This window comes from Haliotis cracherodii, unplaced genomic scaffold, assembly GCF_022045235.1.
Source record: "Haliotis cracherodii isolate W230 unplaced genomic scaffold, xgHalCrac1.p SCAF_12, whole genome shotgun sequence".
NCBI lineage: Eukaryota > Metazoa > Mollusca > Gastropoda > Lepetellida > Haliotidae > Haliotis > Haliotis cracherodii.
Window position 1 is genome coordinate 705233 of NW_027266267.1, and position 19795 is coordinate 725027.

General features: G+C 40.6%; 1 protein-coding gene across 1 annotated transcript in view; it reads left to right on the top strand.

The window, feature by feature from the left end:
* Positions 1-19793, top strand: part of LOC139458027 (dentin sialophosphoprotein-like) — an 81916-nt gene extending 62123 nt beyond the window's left edge. Inside the window, exons 16-22 of the mRNA XM_071239343.1 lie at positions 6160-6199; positions 6415-6449; positions 6852-6903; positions 7076-7110; positions 8120-8183; positions 15713-19698; positions 19761-19793. Coding sequence (XP_071095444.1) covers positions 6160-6199; positions 6415-6449; positions 6852-6903; positions 7076-7110; positions 8120-8183; positions 15713-19698; positions 19761-19793 — 4245 coding nt within the window. The remainder of the gene's footprint in view (positions 1-6159; positions 6200-6414; positions 6450-6851; positions 6904-7075; positions 7111-8119; positions 8184-15712; positions 19699-19760) is intronic.
* The last annotated feature ends 2 nt before the right edge of the window (positions 19794-19795 follow it).

The window sequence follows — 19795 nt, forward strand, 5'->3', positions numbered from 1 at the left end:
TCATCCATGATACAATAACACTCATCCATCACACAGTAACACTCATCCATCACACAGTAACACTCATCCATCACACATTAACACTCATCCATCACACAGTAACACTCTTACATCACACACAAACACTCATCAATCACACACAAACACTTATCCATCGCACCGTAACACTCATCAATAACACAGTAACGCTCACCCATCACACACCAACGCTGATCTCTCACACAGTAACACTAACCTATCACACTCATCCATCACACAGTAACAGTCATCCATCACACAGTAACACTCATCTGTCACACAGTGACACTCATCCATCACACAATTACACTCACCCATCACACAGTAGCACTCACCCATCACACAGTAACACAAAACCATCACACAGTAACTCTCATCCACCAAACAGCAACGCTCATCTCTCACACAGTAACACTAACCCATCACACAATTACACTCATCAATAACACAGTAACGCTCACCCATCACACAGTAACACTCATCCATCACACAGTAACACTCATATATCACACAGTAACTCTCACCCATCACACAATAACACTCATCCATCACACAGTAACACTAACCCATCACACAGTAACGCTCACTCATCACACAGTAACACTCTTCCATTACACAGTAACCCTCAGTCATCACAGAGAAACTCTCATCCATCACTTACTAACTGTAATCCATCACACAGAAACACTCATTTATCACACAGTAACACTCATCCGTCACACAGTAACACTCATCCATCACACAGTAACACTCATCCATCACACAATAACACTCATCCATCACACAGTAACACTCATCCATCCCACACACTCATCCATCACACAGTGACACTCACCAATCCCACACACTCATCCATCACACAGTAACACTCATCCATCCCACACACTCATCCATCACACAGTAACACTCATCCATCACACAGTAACACTCATCCATCCCACACACTCATCCATCACACAGTGACACTCACCCATCCCACACACTCATCCATCACACAGTTACACTCATCCATCACACATTAACACTCATCCATTACACAGTAACACTCATCCATCACACATTAACACTCATCCATGATACAATAACACTCATCCATCACACAGTAACACTCATCCATCACACATTAACACTCATCCATCAAAAAGTAACACTCATCCATCAAACAGTAACACTCATCCATCACAATAGCGCTCACCCATCACACAGTAACGCTCACCCATCACACAGTAACACTCATCCATCACACAGTAACACTCTTACATCACACACAAACACTCATCAATCACACACAAACACTTATCCATCGCACCGTAACACTCATCAATAACACAGTAACGCTCACCCATCACACAGTAACACTCTTCCATTACACAAAAACACTCATCCATCACACATTAACACACTTACATCACACACAAACACTCATCAATCACACACAAACACTCATCCATAACACAGTAACGCTCACCCATCACACAGTAACACACAACCATAACACAGTAACACACACCCATCACACAGTAACACACAACCATAACACAGTAACTCTCATCCACCACACAGTAACACTCATCCATCACACAGTAACACTCATCCATCACACAGTAACACTCATCCATCACACATTAACACTCATCCATGATACAATAACACTCATCCATCACACAGTAACACTCATCCATCACACAGTAACACTCATCCATCACACATTAACACTCATCCATCACACAGTAACACTCATCCATCACACAGTAACACTCATCCATCACACAGTAACACTCATCCATCACACATTAACACTCATCCATGATACAATAACACTCATCCATCACACAGTAACACTCATCCATCACACAGTAACACTCATCCATCACACATTAACACTCATCCATCACACAGTAACACTCTTACATCACACACAAACACTCATCAATCACACACAAACACTTATCCATCGCACCGTAACACTCATCAATAACACAGTAACGCTCACCCATCACACACCAACGCTGATCTCTCACACAGTAACACTAACCTATCACACTCATCCATCACACAGTAACAGTCATCCATCACACAGTAACACTCATCTGTCACACAGTGACACTCATCCATCACACAATTACACTCACCCATCACACAGTAGCACTCACCCATCACACAGTAACACAAAACCATCACACAGTAACTCTCATCCACCAAACAGCAACGCTCATCTCTCACACAGTAACACTAACCCATCACACAATTACACTCATCAATAACACAGTAACGCTCACCCATCACACAGTAACACTCATCCATCACACAGTAACACTCATATATCACACAGTAACTCTCACCCATCACACAATAACACTCATCCATCACACAGTAACACTAACCCATCACACAGTAACGCTCACTCATCACACAGTAACACTCTTCCATTACACAGTAACCCTCAGTCATCACAGAGAAACTCTCATCCATCACTTACTAACTGTAATCCATCACACAGAAACACTCATTTATCACACAGTAACACTCATCCGTCACACAGTAACACTCATCCATCACACAGTAACACTCATCCATCACACAATAACACTCATCCATCACACAGTAACACTCATCCATCCCACACACTCATCCATCACACAGTGACACTCACCAATCCCACACACTCATCCATCACACAGTAACACTCATCCATCCCACACACTCATCCATCACACAGTAACACTCATCCATCACACAGTAACACTCATCCATCCCACACACTCATCCATCACACAGTGACACTCACCCATCCCACACACTCATCCATCACACAGTAACACTCATCCATCACACAGTAACACTCATCCATCCCACACAAACACTCATCCATAACAATGTCAAGCAGTGTGTGTCAACGGATATTCGGACATATCTTGATGAGCAGGTTACAGAAGGCTGCTACTTTGGTTGATTATTTGAGAGCTCCCAGGATTAGGTTTAAGAAGTCAGGGTTTGCAGGCAGGAACAGTCAAGCCAAGTACGTCAGCAAGGTTGACCTATTGAAGGGGTATTGTCAGATTCCACTGCCTGAGCGTGCCAAGCGGGTATCAGCTTTTGTGACTCCAAGTGAGTCTATCGATACAAAGTGATGCCATTTGGGATCAAGAACACTCCAACCACCTTACAACATCTCATCTATGACATTACAGCCAATCTTGAGGGTGTTGAAGCCAACGTTGATGATTTCATAAATCATTCAATGGAGCCGGGACAAACACCTGAGGAGGATCTGTGCCTTCTTCAAGAGACTCATTGAAGCAAGTCGACTGTACATGTAGTGAAAAGTGAATTTGCACAGGCACATGTACAAGTTTTAGGTCATGACACGGACCAAGGTCAGGTACATTTCAAACAAGCAAAGGTTGAAGCTATTTCAAAGGATCCAAGAACTAAATGGCTGGTTACTACCAGAATTGTTGTCAAACTTTCCCACTAAGTTGCTGTGCAAAAAGGAGAAGGTTCTCAGGACTGTAGTACAAGTAAATGTAAGCAAAGGCGATGAGTTACTATATTTAGGTCAATGCGACAAACCCTTTCAATATTCAATGGATATATCTTCTGTATCATGAGCATGTGTTTATGAATCACCATCAAAAAGAGATGATATCAGGTGTTTGGGAAAAGGTAAGCATAACCTGCCTTACCTGGTAGCAAACACCAGCAAAAGAAAGTAAGTCATTTGCTCACCTAAAACATCATTATTGATATGGTACAAGTCTAAATAGGGAATTGGATTGAATATCAATTTTTGAAAAGTCCTCCATATGCCTACCATAAAGCTTTTTGAAAGCTTTACTGAGGCCTTGAACGTTTGGAAATGTAACACCAAAGGCTGCAGCTACTGGAATATTGCTCGACATGAGGGGAAGTTGAAGTCATCCCTCTTCATCATACAGTCCTGTGGGGAGTGCTTTGTCACTCTGAATCGTTATGCATAGATCCAAATATGAAACAGATGAAACGGTCTCACTGGTCTTTCTAGTTTAGGTGGGTAAATCAGCGAATGGCTGCTTGATGGTTATTGAACGATATTAGATCTTCGATATACGCCTGAAGTTTTTCCTTAAGTTTGTCATGTGGGATAATAGTGTACAAGGTTGAATAATCAACTGTTTTGACAGAATGGAACTTCATTCTTTTTTTGAATTTGCAAAAAGGCAAGCAAAGCCTTTGAGTTTTTGAGAATCCTTATTGTATTAATTCCACTTGTCTCAGATACTTTCTATGAATATAAAGAAAGTCCTTTCTTGATTGTATTAAGGATTATTGTTAGTCTTTGATACATGGATCTGGTGGTATATAAGCAATATATCTCTCTAAGAACGGACTTTTATGGGAGTTTAGCAATCCAGTACAAAGAGGAAAGGACATGTTTTCAGTTTTTTGAGTCAAGCCAAAAGTTGATAGTACTGATTTATGGTTTTGACAGATCTCTTCCTCAGTTAGCACAGTTGAATAATTGGATGTACTGATGCTTACAAATAATGGTTATGTAATTTGAGGCCTTGTCAGTGTCAACTACAAACTTTTCATGTAAGGCAGCCAGACTTTGGATGTCAGGTGGCTGGGAAAGAATGGTTTTATTCCCATTCCGTTTCCTCTTTCCAGTTTGTGCACTTTACCAATGACAACTCCACGCATTGACTTAACCCACTCTGAAAGACATTCAAAAGGTTCCTCTTCTCTTTTGACCCATAGTTTGGCATCTGCATCGACAGTATCCACAATGATTTTAAAGTTGTGGTCCCAATTGGTAGGACGTTGCTCACGTTATTTGTTATTCATTTCTTTCAATGATACAGAGCACAATCTTGTTCTTACGTTGTGCAGTCCCAATGGTTCCTGAAGGTGAGATAACAAATCTTCCAAATGAATGGCATCATTTGGCCCTCTTTTTTTCTTTTGACCATGGCTGCGTTGACGTCTTTGTGATGCTGGAAACATACTCAATACATTGACGTTGGCAGTTCGCTGGTTAGAAAGACGGCCAACATCTTTTATTTTGTCATTACATCCATATTGCATTGATGAACACAACAGTCGAATGCAAAGATTTTCTCTGGACATTCCTGAAGTTCGACTGCATTCGACTGTTATAAGATGTATGGAATATTTCATGAAGAGGATGGAGTGTTTTTTTTCACAATTTGATTATTGGTAGGCACAATTGGAAACACATCTGTGCTGGCTGTCCATAATTTATGTTGTGTCTCTCCAACATAAATCAATCCACAAAGGGAACATCCAATGCCATATTTGACGTTTTTAGTTTCACATAAGAGGTCGTTGAAAGGTATTGTGCAGTATGTTTGAGCTGTAAAGTTAGATTTATATTCAGGATGCTAGTGTGGTGCTACTGGGATTTCATGGAACTTCCTGAATACCATGGATGGATGTCAAGCGTTATAGAAACATGACTGTTGAATATTCTATAGTGTTTGTGTGCCACTAGTCTGGTATGGTAATGTACAGAAAGTTCTGGAAGCTAGTTTGATCGCATATCTATCTGATCTCACACATTTCATCAGACATAATATAGGGACCAGCTTTCATGTGCAGATTACTTTTCATCCTGGATTCCTAGCCTAGGCCTATTTCGGAAGCTCTGTCACTGCGAGGTGATAATTTTTATTTCATTGTCATTTCCTCTGCACAGTTTAAACTGCCATTGAATATTGTACTACAATTCTTTTGTGCACTGCCATTGTAATTGTTGGGCCGTAACATTTGTATTGATTTGTAAACCTAGTGAATTTGGTTGATCGCATACCACATGTTGGTTGTTTGTTGGTTTCACACTAAATTCTGTTATGACAGATTTCCGGGTTAACATATTGTTTCAATTTGGGAATCAACATGTAACAATAGTCAAAACAATAGTGGAGTGACATCTTGTTGTGATGCAAGTGCACTGTCCTTGATACAATAGTGATGGTTCAAACGAACTATGCTTGTATGAGAATTGAATTCTGAAATTATGCCTCTTCTGCTGAAAATCTTTGGATAAAGCGATTCCTACTTGATTTTGCGCTCCTTTATATGGATATTTTGTTGTTTCTGCTTTGAAATGAATGGAAATTATCTTTTTTGTATTTCCAGATTTCAAAGTTAGAAACTGAGTTCCGCAACCAAACAGCAGGTTCGTTTTGTTGCATTGATATTAATATTACCAAACTTATTTAAAATAAGCTCCAGTGGGTTTGCTTACGGGCCTAGTACAAGATTAAAATGCCGTATGAATTAAAGGTGCTTGGTTGGTGTTGAATGTGAATTGTCGTCACATTGGTGGGGAGGGCGACCATGGGGGCGTTTCATAATCACTTGCCAAAACAAACATGACATATTTGGTTTCAGATGAGAGGAAAGAACGAGAGACAATTCGTGCAGAGGCAAGTTACTTTGTATCTTCACAGACACAAGCGGTAGGCGTAATAGATGAGACCATGTTCTAGTAGTGGAGCATCTACAAGGAGAGTGGAAAGCCGGGGGTTTGATCCCATGCCAATGGCCTTTTTGATTCCCTGGCGGCACTCGGCCTTAAAAGGGCTAGAACATGGACTGTTCGGCTTGGAGTCATTAATCACTGCGGCATGGTATCTCAGTGGGCAGGAACTATAAACTCGGCATTAGTCCTCACTGGTGCAAGCAGCCATACACACAGACATACATGCATACATGTCGCCTTTGCACCTTACCTATACGTCAGAGTTGATTGATGATCAATGTAGATGTGTATAAATCTCGACAACTTGCACTGAGGAAACGGTAATGGACGTTATTTACCGTTACAGATACAAAAGCTGAGGGACGTGGATTTGAATGGGATCAAACAACAACTGCGAGGTATGCCTTATACACCATTGAAATATAGAAATGATAACCATTTGTTGCAGCTGTCATGTCGTGTGATGAAGTGCTTATATAACACAGTGCGACCTCTTTTTTTAAAAATATTATCGATAGTTTCAAAAATCAAGCGACATTAACTAAATTGTAAGACACTTGTTATCCCCAGATGAAAGGACGGCACGAGAAGCATCAGACAGAGAGGTAAGTAGTCCTTCCATTACTGCAGCATGTCTATTACTTACAGAGCTGAACACATCAAAATCAGATGTTAAGGATAGATTCAAAGAAATGTTTTATGCGACCAAAAGAAAATAACGGCGCATCACCATAATATATAAAATATACTACGAGTTCACTTTGTTCTTGCACATTCTTTCTGGTTACATGACTAACTGCTCTCAACACTGTCATTCAAAATGTCCTTTTTATCAGAAAATATAACATCCAGACCGCATACACATTATATATGGAAGGAATATGAGATGGGTGGGCAAAAGATTGTATAATCCAAATCAATCGAAAATGGAAGTGTATACTATGATCTTCGTGGTAATACGTCTGTTTAGCATCTTTGTAACATCACTGTTTCTTAAAGTGTGCTGGGCACGTCTTGAAGACACCTTATCATGATTTTGGGTTGCAGTCATTTCACAAATAGTTTATTTGTGCATATGCCTATTAAACTATCGAAATGTTATGACTAATTATGTGAACTGGCTCCTCAATATATCTGGTTATAATATTTCAACTCCTCAAGTTAACCCGGTTGTTGATCACTTGCTCGATAAAAGCGTTATATTAGCACCTGTACCGAAACGTTGGATTGACAGATTTTGAGGAAATGGGCTGTGGTTTTCAGTAGCGTGTGACCCCCATATTACACAGATGTGTTTTGATGTCAAATATATTCTTTTTCAGAAGATAATTACAGTGTATTTATTTTCAGAAAAAATAGAATGAAATTATATTTTTTTTTTAACAATTTTAAGATCTGTTCCCCATCTCTCTAAATTATATGGGGAATTCAATACATGCAAAAGAACACTTTTAGACAAAACGATCTGTCCTTAATTCCCCAAACAGCACATAACTCCTTAAGTTGCGTGTGGTGATCATATCTTGCTTGATAACGGTACTCGAATTGTGCCAAAACGTTGCAAAACGCCCATACCAAAAAATTCCATGTAGTGATCTGTACACTTGATTGCAGAATCAAAAGCTACACGATGAGATAAAGGAAATGAAAACCCACCTATTGGAAAAACAACTAAAAGGTATGCATTATTCACAACAGATCATAGGTGAGGTAGTACTCTGCTGCCTATAATTCTAACTGTAACAATATACTTCTATTATACTATGGACATTTCTTTGGATAAGTGGCAATTAACAATCACACTTGCATGTATAGAATGTAAATGGTATTCTGTGAAGCGCAAGACAATGTAGAATAACATCTATTTCGTATAAACCTTCGCTGTATCACAATTCATGCACAATAATTAAATATGGACTGTTTGATAGGCATTACTCAGAAGTTGACGGATGACAAAGTAGAGATAACTTATAGATAACAAGTTCTTTATTTACTGTAAAGGCGACCTTTCAGTATAGATCCTTATACCCTTGCCAAGCAAGGCTTAACAATGAGCATAGTACAGAATATATATAGTAGGTGGAGGATTAACAGTGACAGCAGAGGATTAACATTTCATACATCAGGGAGATTAACAGAAGGATGATACTGAAACAACATGATGGACAGAGGCCACATGAGGAGGAAGCCAATCGAACAGGATTAATATATGTGTACATAGGTGAGGTGATTATTGTTTAATGAGTTTATAGTAGGCGGATTGGATGAAATAGCCTTGATCTCTGTTGCTTGATTGCCTGTGGCGGCGAATGTGGACTACTTCTGTTAATTGTCTTTTCACACCATAACTTGTCTCTACAGACTGAATCGAAATAAAGCGCACAATTGTCCACATTTACGTTGAATATACCTCGCTATAAGAACTTGGAGGATAAACATATTATGAGGAAATAGAACAGACTAGACGAAAACGTAAATCAGCCTTCAATAAAGCAAAACGAGACTACAAATATTTAAACATAGCCCACGAACTAATCCACTAGGTTCAAAAACTAGTCCAAATAGCCAAAAGTAGAGACTGGAAAAAATTCTGCGAAGGTATAAATAACCGTACAGATGCCAGAATGGTCTGGCGCAAAATCCACGCCATCAGAGGCTTAAAACGACACAAAAAACAACCTAACATTGAAAACTCAACCAACCCCGCCCAAAAAGCAAATAATCTCGCCAACCACTTTTCGGCCGTCAGCAGTAACACCAACTTCAGTCAATAATTCCAAGATAAACTTAAAACAGAAAACAAACCCACAAAAGAACCAAACAATAACAATCTAGAAATAAATCAACCCTACACAATGGAGGAGCTCCTCTACGTAATCCAAAACAGGAAAAAGGGCACAGCCCCAGGATTAGACCTAACTTCTTACCAAATAATTAAAAAACTCCCCCTAAAACTACTCCAGGCACTACTCAAACTATACAATCTCATCTACCTAAACGGACAGGTTCCTACTCCCTGGAAACAGGCCCTAGTCATACCAATCCCTAAACCTAATAAACCAGCTAATCAAGCTACCTCATATAGACCAATATCCCTAACTTCAAACTTATGTAAAATAATGGAATCAATGGCTAAAAATAGATTACAACATTACTTAACCCAAAATAACATCATAAACCCAGATCAAAGCGGTTTCACTCCTGGCCGCTCAACCCTAGATAACCTCGCCCGACTAGAACAAGATATTAAGACAGGACAACTAAATAAACAATATACCACAGGCATCTTCTTAGACTTCTCTAAAGCTTTCGACATCGTATGGCACGATGGGCTAATACAATAACTTTAAAAAATAGGACTCAAAGGTCAGATAATAAACTACATCCAGGACTTCCTAAACAGTCGTAAAATAACCGTGGGTATAGACCAAACACTATACTCACATCCAAAACCTAACAACTAAATGCAGTAAAGACCTAAGCACCCTAAGATGCCTAACTGGCTCTAACTGGGAGCATCCAAAGATACCCTCCTCTCTCTCTACATATCACTAATTAGATCAAAACTAGACTACGGCTGCGCCATATACAACACCCTAAACAAATCTTTATCTAAAAAACTTGACTCAATACAATATCAGGCTCTCAAACGAATTACACGCACCCAACATGGCACCTCCTACACCTCACTTAACAGGAGAAATGCCACTAAGTCTACGCAGGGAACAGCTAAGCTTAAATTTCTGGGCCGCGTCCCAATCAAACCCTCTCATCCAAAACTTAATAAACCAAAACATCAGCCCCAAAAAACAAGCTCTAGCTCGTAAACACCCCTTACTTACCACAATATCCCAAAGAATAACAAACTACCTAAATGAACACCAAATTAAAAATCTTTAACATAACTGCAAACAATCAAATATCTTCACCCCTAAACTTAAAATACCCAAAATAGACACAACACTAGCTAGCCAAATAAATAAACAAACCGACCCAAACATAGCTAAAACTACCACACTAGCATACATACACGAAAATTGGCCAAATTGGTGTCACATTTACACGGACGGATCCTCAGATCCGACCTCCAAACACACAGGTTTCGGAGTCCATACCACACAACCAACTAAAACCACACAATCCTTCCGACTCCCAAACAACCAATCAATATTCACGGCAGAACTAATGGGCATGGCCTCAGCCCTCCATAATCAAGAATCCAAAAAACACCAAAAAAATCCTGATACTTACCGACTCCCTAAGTGGACTGCCAGCCCTCCAAAACAAAAATACCAAAAACCGACCTAAATTAATATATCAAATACTTAAAAGCTCCAACGACCTAACTAAGGCAGGCAAACAAATAACCTTCTTGTGGATACCCGCCCACGTAGGAATATACGGTAACGAAAACGCCGATAAAGCAGCTAAACTATCCCTCAAAATCCCAGAAATAAGCTTAAACTTACCCATCTCAAAATCAGAAATTAAAAGTGTAAACAAGCAAAAAATCACCAAAAAATGGCATAACCTATATCTAAACTCAAATAGCCAAATCAAAAAAGTGCTCAGCAAACCACTAACCAAACCAAAAATTCTCCATCCATAAAAAAAAATCGACAGAGTAATCACTTAACTCCAAACAGGACACACCAACCTAAATAACCACCTAAAAAAATTTAAAAAAACACACTACAGATAACTGCCCACACTGCAAACAACCAGAAACCCCAGAACACGCACTCATCCACTGCACACACTACCTAACACATCGAACCGCATTACAAACCACCCTCAATCTAAACAAGGCTCTCACTCTAGCAGCAATATTAAACCCACAAAATAAACTGGAAAACTTCAAGGCCTTAGGCGTATTCTTAATAAAAACGGAACTAATAAAACGCATCTAAAAACATAATAACCTACCAAATCAAAATCACATAAAGAAACAAACATCCACCATACCCAGCTCCCTTAGTTCTCCTCCCCAACCCCATCGGCATCTATTCCAAATCTCAAAATTCCCAAATTCTATATAAGCAACCCCTAAACCCCCCTCTTGGGTTGCACAGACCACTTTCGCCCCTTTCGGAAACACATTAAATGGCCTGGCCGGGCCCGTGTGCGAAATACGCATCAGTCGGAAAGCGCACGTTAAATCTCCAAAGTAAGTAAGTAAGTAAGTACATATTATCAGTGGTGGAGTAACCTGCTTTCTCTTCCTCGGTCTTATCAAGTGTACCCGACCACAATACCTAGCGTTTGCTTAACAATGCTAATAAATACCTGACTGAATATACTTGTAAGTATAATCCCCTAAAATTTTAACCATCTGTCACTGAGACTTTCTTGAGAATTTGAACGATAGTACCAAGTGTCCAATCTTATGGAAAGTAAGAGGTATCCATTATTGTATTAAATCATATTTCCAAATACGACCGGATGATTCAAGAGCGTATTGAAAGAATTCTGTTATTAGTCTATCAATTCCATTGCTTTTTACGTGTTTTTTTTTATTATAGATTTTGAATAGCAGATTTAATTTCTTCTTTTGAGATTGGGACATGTCCGTCCGAGTTTTGCAGAAACACTGAAGATCTAGTGGAACTGCTTTTAGTTGGAGAGGATTGCTATAGAATTTGCTCTCCTCCAGTCTCAACCAACCCCAACTCTGATCTTGATTGCATACTGCATCCCATCCGAGATTGGAAGCATCTGTTTGTAATATAAGTTATGGGTGGGTTGCTTAAAGGGGTTTGGCATTTAAGGCCGACAGACAGATTGTCTACCCACCAGCATATTTCTTTCACACACTTCCTGGAGAGTTTGATCCTGTGTCCGTAGCTCTTAAGTAGCATAGACGATGGGGATTCTGGACCTATTACACCTAGACCAGATCCATACCCCCAGAATGCTTATTTTTATACGAATTATGAGATGAGATCCAATGATCGTCATGTATTTAGGCTAAATTGTTAAGAAAAAGGATCCTGGCTCACCACAACTTGGGCCAGAACAAGACCGTATCAATGCTTCTATGGGGTCTTAAGTTTATATGAATTATATGATTAATATCCAAGGATCGTCATGTACTTTGTAATAAAAATATTTCTACTTTTTTTTACTCATACGCATACTATTAATTTGAACATATTGATATTCAACATGTTTGATAAGTTCTTGGTTCATGGTATACTCTTCTTCACAATTGAAAAGAAATAATCGATAACCGTATTTGAATGGCTTCCCATCCTTGATAAGATATACACCTTGTGGTAATTCTCGCCATTTGATAATTTTGTCCAGGAGCATAAATGCTTCGATAGCTTTTTCAAGTTTTTCTTTTGTTAGCTTGTAATTTTCCATTGCTGTATACTTATGTTAACATTTGTCTAAATGGTTGTATTGCCAACTATCTAAATAATGATAAATCTGCTTGTGAGTGAAGTATCTGCACATGGTGGTCTCAGGGGGATGGATAACTTGCTCTACATAGGAGGCTTTGGTTTCATTCTGTATACCATAATACAGGATGTCTTTCATTTTTAAATAAGTTCTCACTTTCTTCTTATTAAACCCTCGCCCCTTCCCCGATTTGATTATGTGTGGCACTGCGCACTTGTAAATATTTTCATCAACTTCTTAATGACAACATCTGCTGTTCATTTTGTAAGGGCTCAAGCCACAGAACACGTAAGCTGCTTGGGTAAGCTTTTCACCTCTGTAATAAACAATAGGCTACAAGCCTTTTCAGACACCATTTGTTTAATTTGTGAATCGCAAGCAGGCTTCAGAAAGAATCACTGCACATTAGATCATATCTATGTACTAAAATCGCTAATTGATATCTACCAAGCATCCGGCAAAAGGATATTTTGTGCATTTATTTATTTCAGTAAAGCTTTTGATACTGTTTGGAGAAATGGACTATGGTTTAAAATGATTGAAAGTAATGTTACTGGAAGGTGTTTCAGATTGATGTACAATATGTACCAAAATATCAAGTCATGCTTTAAGTATAATAAAGATAATATCCCGGGTTTTTTCAATGTAACATAGGCGTCCGTCAAGGAGAAAACGTTTCACCTTTCTTATTTGCACTATACATAAATTATCTAGAATCATATTTATTTGAAAATATTATAAAGGGGTTTGATTTTGTAAATGGCTATGCAGAAAACGAGATTGGTTTTCGCTTGTAACTTTTTTCACTTTTGTATGCGGACGATACAGTTCTGTTGTCAAAAACTGCCGTAGATTTGCAGAATGCCCTGGACGTATTTGGAGATTATTGTAACACATGGAAACTCAACGTTAATCTGAATAAAACAAAGACAATAATATTCTCAAAGGGATATGTCAGGAAACACTTTGAATTTACATTACAAGGATCAGAGATAGAAATAGTGAAAGAATATGTCTATCTAGGGGTTCTTTTTCAGGGACTGGAAGATTTTTTAGTGATCAGGCCAGTAGGGCAGTGTTCTCTGTTTTCAAATTTATAAAGCAACTAGATGTCCCATTAGACTGTCAACTGAAATTGTTTGATCAATTAGTTCTCCCTATACTATTATATGGATGCGAAATCTGTGGGTTGGAAAAGCTTAATATATTGGAAAAGGTTCATCTGAAATACTGTAAATATAAATTAAATATTCAGCAGTCAACCCCTGATTATATGGTATATGGTGAGTTATGGAAGATACCCTATAATAATTAACATCAAAGTTATAAGAATCATTTCGTCCTGGTGTAAGATCCTACTTTCCCCAAAACCGCTACCACAAATCATGTACTCAATAATGCTATCCCTGTCATCTAAATCTGAAAAGGAACAATTTCCTCTATTGAATATGATAAAACAAATCCTGCAAGAAGCTGGACTGCATTACTTGTGGATATCACAAGCTGTACCAGATGTCCAGGGGGTCAAACAACAAGTGAAAATAGTATAGATCAGTATAAACAATCTTGGCAAGCTTATACTCAAAATTCCTCTAAGGCAGATAATTATAAACTATTCAAAAGCGAACCCACTTTAGAACCATATCTTTTAATTCTCCCACAAAATCTGCACATTTGGCTAACGCGTTTTAGAACAAGAAATCACAAGTTGCCAATAGAAATAGGAAGATGGCACGGAATACCACGTATCAACAGATATTGTACTTTATGTAAAGCCGCTGTCGGCGACGAATTTCATTTCTTATTAAGCTGTAATGAATTACTCAACCTTAGAACAACCCTATTACCAGACTATTTTTGTAAGTATCCTACTGTGCATAATACAACTACTTAATGAAATGTGATTTCAAACCTCTTCTTACAAAGTTATGTAAATATATATAGAATGAACTCGCACTGCTACAATGAGTGATCTACATGCCACTACATATCAAGATAGTACCTTAATATATAATTATTTACGCAAGTATGTATGCAAATATGATGTATATATTGTATGCAAATATGTATGTATATATTGTATAATGTATGTATATATAATGCATATTATATTTTAACTCCGAATTGCTTGTATTGTGCTACATTCGTCATACAATTGTATTATACTTCGTAATGTATGTTCTCTATACCACCATTGTGTGTTTTCCAGAATAAACTCTGTTCTGTTCTGTTCTAAATTGGTGCAGGAAATATCAGATACACGCCCGCGCTGTTCAGAAGTTGTTAACCGCAACAATTTGCAAGCATGTTTAATTTGTTGAAGATGATGAGTAATTAAAAAATTCAGAATCGTCAAACTAGCAAAATGCACAAGTACTCATTGTGGTAAATGTGTGTTGCAAGTTAAGTGAAGCTAGGGTGAATGGTTAAAAAAATATGGGCTGTACAAAAGCTCGGAGGGAAGGACGGACGGACGGAAGGACGGACGAACGGAACGCTATATACGCTCTATTTACTTCGTAAATGGGGGTATAATTATGATATCGGTATAAACGGGGCATGTGATTTCTCAGAAACAATGTGACAATTTTCGTATTATTATTTGTTTTATGTTTCAATTGTAACCAACAGATCTAAATACTATTGTGCGTGACTTTGCGTGAATCATGGCTTCACGGGAAACGTTATCTGTTGAGTTTACCAGATCATTGTAATAGATCTAATATTAATTTCCTACTACCTGCTATGATAGTCTGCCAATGAATATGCTTAATAATGTATGTCAATGCTTGCATCAAATAGACGAAAAGATCTCTGACAAAGGTTCAAGCAAGTACTGGCTTCAGAGCACAGGGCACAGAGGCAACCCTACTGTTAATGTTACCAGCAGCCAAGATGACAGAGTCAACTCTATTGATAATGTTACCAGCAGCCAAGAGGACAGAGGCAACCCTACTGATAATGTTACCAGCAGCCAAGGGGGCAGAGGCAACCCTACTGATAATGTTACCAGCAGCCAAGAGGGCAGAGGCAACCCTACTGATAATGTTGCCAGCAGCCTAGAGAACAAAGGCAACCCTTCTGTTAATGTTACCAGCAGCCAGGGGAACAGAGGCAGCCCTGCTGATAATGTTACCAGCAGCCAAGGGGGCAGAGGCAACCCTACTGATAATGTTACCAGCAGCCAAGGGGGCAGAGGCAACCCTGCTGATAATGTTACCAGCAGCCAAGGGAACAGAGGCAACCCTGCTGATAATGTTACCAGCAGCCAAGGGGACAGAGGCAAGCCAACTGATAATGTTACCAGCAGCCAAGGGGGCAGAGGCAACCCTGCTGATAATGTTACCAGCAGTCAAGGGGGCAGAGGCAACCATGCTGGTAATGTTACCAGCAGCCAGGGGAACAGAGGCAACCCTGCTGATAATGTTACCAGCAGCCAAGGGGACAGAGGCAAGCCAACTGATAATGTTACCAGCAGCCAAGGGGGCAGAGGCAACCCTGCTGATGTTACCAGCAGCCAAGGGGGCAGAGGCAACCATGCTGGTAATGGTACCAGCAGCCAAGGGGACAGAGGCAAGCCAACTGATAATGTTACCAGCAGCCAAGGGGGCAGAGGCAACCCTGCTGATAATGTTACCAGCAACCAAGAAAACAAGCAGAACCCTACTGTTAGTGATGCCAGCAACCAAGAAAACAAGCAGAACCCTACTGGTGGTGATACCAGCAACCAAACGGACAATGACAACCCAACTGTTAGTGATGCCAGCAACCCAGAGAACAAAGACAAGGACAACGGTGGTGTTGGTGGTGCCACAAAGCAAGCGGACAAGGACAACCCTACTGCTAGTGATCCTAGCAACCACATGGAAAAAGACAAACTTATGGTTAGTGATGCTAGCAACCCAGAGAACAAAGACAAGAACAACGGTGGTGTTGGTGGTGCCAGAAAGCAAGCGGACAAGGACAACCCTACTGCTAGTGATCCTAGCAACCACATGGAAAAAGACAAACTTATGGTTAGTGATACTACCAACCCAGAGAACAAAGACAAGGACAACGGTGGTGTTGGTGGTGCCAGAAAGCAAGCGGACAATGACGACGCTACTGCTAGTGATCCAAGCAACCACATGGAAAAAGACAAACTTGTGGTTAGTGATGCTAGCAATCCAGAGAACAAAGACAAGGACAACGGTGGTGTTGGTGGTGCCAGAAAGCAAGCGGACAAGGACAACCCTACTGCTAGTGATCCTAACAACCACATGGAAAAAGACAAACTTATGGTTAGTGATGCTAGCAACCCAGAGAACAAAGACAAGGACAACGGTGGTGTTGGTGGTGCCAGAAAGCAAGCGGACAAGGACAACCATACTGCTAGTTATCCTAGCAACCACATGGAAAAAGACAAACCTATGGTTAGTGATGCTAGCAACCCAGAGAACAAAGACAAGGACAACGGTGGTGTTGGTGGTGCCAGAAAGCAAGCGGACAAGGACAACCCTACTGCTAGTGATCCTAGCAGCCACATGGAAAAAGACAAACCTATGGTTAGTGATGCTAGCAACCCAGAGAACAAAGACAAGGACAACGGTGGTGTTGGTGGTGCCAGAAAGCAAGCGGACAAGGACAACCCTACTGCGAGTGATCCTAGCAACCACATGGAAAAAGACAAACTTGTGGTTAGTGATGCTAGCAATCCAGAGAACAAAGACAAGGACAACGATGGTGTTGGTGGTGCCAGAAAGCAAGCGGACAGGGACAACCCTACTGCTAGTGATCCTAACAACCACATGGAAAAAGACAAACTTATGGTTAGTGATGCTAGCAACCCAGAGAACAAAGACAAGGACAACGGTGGTGTTGGTGGTGCCAGAAAGCAAGCGGACAAGGACAACCCTACTGCTAGTGATCCTAACAACCACATGGAAAAAGACAAACTTATGGTTAGTGATGCTAGCAGCGCAGAGAACAAAGACAAGGACAACGGTGGTGTTGGTGGTGCCAGAAAGCAAGCGGACAAGGACAACCCTACTGCTAGTTATCCTAGCAGCCACATGGAAAAAGACAAACCTATGGTTAGTGATGCTAGCAACCCAGAGAACAAAGACAAGGACAACGGTGGTGTTGGTGGTGCCACAAAGCAAGCGGACACGGACAACCCTACTGCTAGTGATCCTAACAACCACATGGAAAAAGACAAACTTATGGTTAGTGATGCTAGCAGCCCAGAGAACAAAGACAAGGACAACGGTGGTGTTGGTGGTGCCAGAAAGCAAGCGGACAAGGACAACCCTACTGCTAGTTATCCTAGCAACCACATGGAAAAAGACAAACCTATGGTTAGTGATGCTAGCAACCCAGAGAACAAAGACAAGGACAACGGTGGTGTTGGTGGTGCCAGAAAGCAAGCGGACAAGGACAACCCTACTGCTAGTGATCCTAACAACCACATGGAAAAAGACAAACTTATGGTTAGTGATGCTAGCAACCCAGAGAACAAAGACAAGGACAACGGTGGTGTTGGTGGTGCCAGAAAGCAAGCGGACAAGGACAACCCTACTGCTAGTGATCCTAACAACCACATGGAAAAAGACAAACTTATGGTTAGTGATGCTAGCAACCCAGAGAACAAAGACAAGGACAACGGTGGTGTTGGTGGTGCCAGAAAGCAAGCGGACAAGGACAACCCTACTGCTAGTGATCCTAACAACCACATGGAAAAAGACAAACCTATGGTTAGTGATGCTAGCAACCCAGAGAACAAAGACAAGGACAACGGTGGTGTTGGTGGTGCCACAAAGCAAGCGGACAGGGACAACCCTACTGCTAGTGATCCTAACAACCACATGGAAAAAGACAAACTTATGGTTAGTGATGCTAGCAACCCAGAGAACAAAGACAAGGACAACGGTGGTGATGGTGGTGCCAGAAAGCAAGCGGACAAGGACAACCCTACTGCTAGTGATCCTAACAACCACATGGAAAAAGACAAACTTATGGTTAGTGATGCTAGCAACCCAGAGAACAAAGACAAGGACAACGGTGGTGTTGGTGGTGCCACAAAGCAAGCGGACAAGGACAACCCTACTGCTAGTGATCCTAGCAACCACATGGAAAAAGACAAACTTATGGTTAGTGATGCTAGCAACCCAGAGAACAAAGACAAGGACAACGGTGGTGTTGGTGGTGCCACAAAGCAAGCGGACAAGGACAACCCTACTGCTAGTGATCCTAGCAACCACATGGAAAAAGACAAACTTATGGTTAGTGATGCTAGCAACCCAGAGAACAAAGACAAGGACAACGGTGGTGTTGGTGGTGCCAGAAAGCAAGCAGACAAGGACAACCCTACTGCTAGTGATCCTAGCAACCACATGGAAAACGACAAACTTATGGTTAGTGATGCCAGGGACCAGGAGAACAAAGACAAGGACAACGGTGGTGTTGGTGGTGCCAGAAAGCAAGCAGACAAGGACAACCCTACTGCTAGTGATCCTAGCAACCACATGGAAAAAGACAAACTTATGGTTAGTGATGCCAGGGACCAGGAGAACAAAGACAAGGACAACGGTGGTGTTGGTGGTGCCAGAAAGCAAGCAGACAAGGACAACCCTACTGCTAGTGATCCTAGCAACCACATGGAAAATGACACACTTATGGTTAGTGATGCCAGGGACCAGGAGAACAAAGACAAGGACAACGGTGGTGTTGGTGGTGCCAGAAAGCAAGCGGACACGGACAACCCTACTGCTAGTGATCCTAGCAACCACATGGAAAAAGACAAACTTATGGTTAGTGATGCCAGGGACCAGGAGAACAAAGACAAGGACAACGGTGGTGTTGGTGGTGCCAGAAAGCAAGCGGACAAGGACAACCCTACTGCTAGTG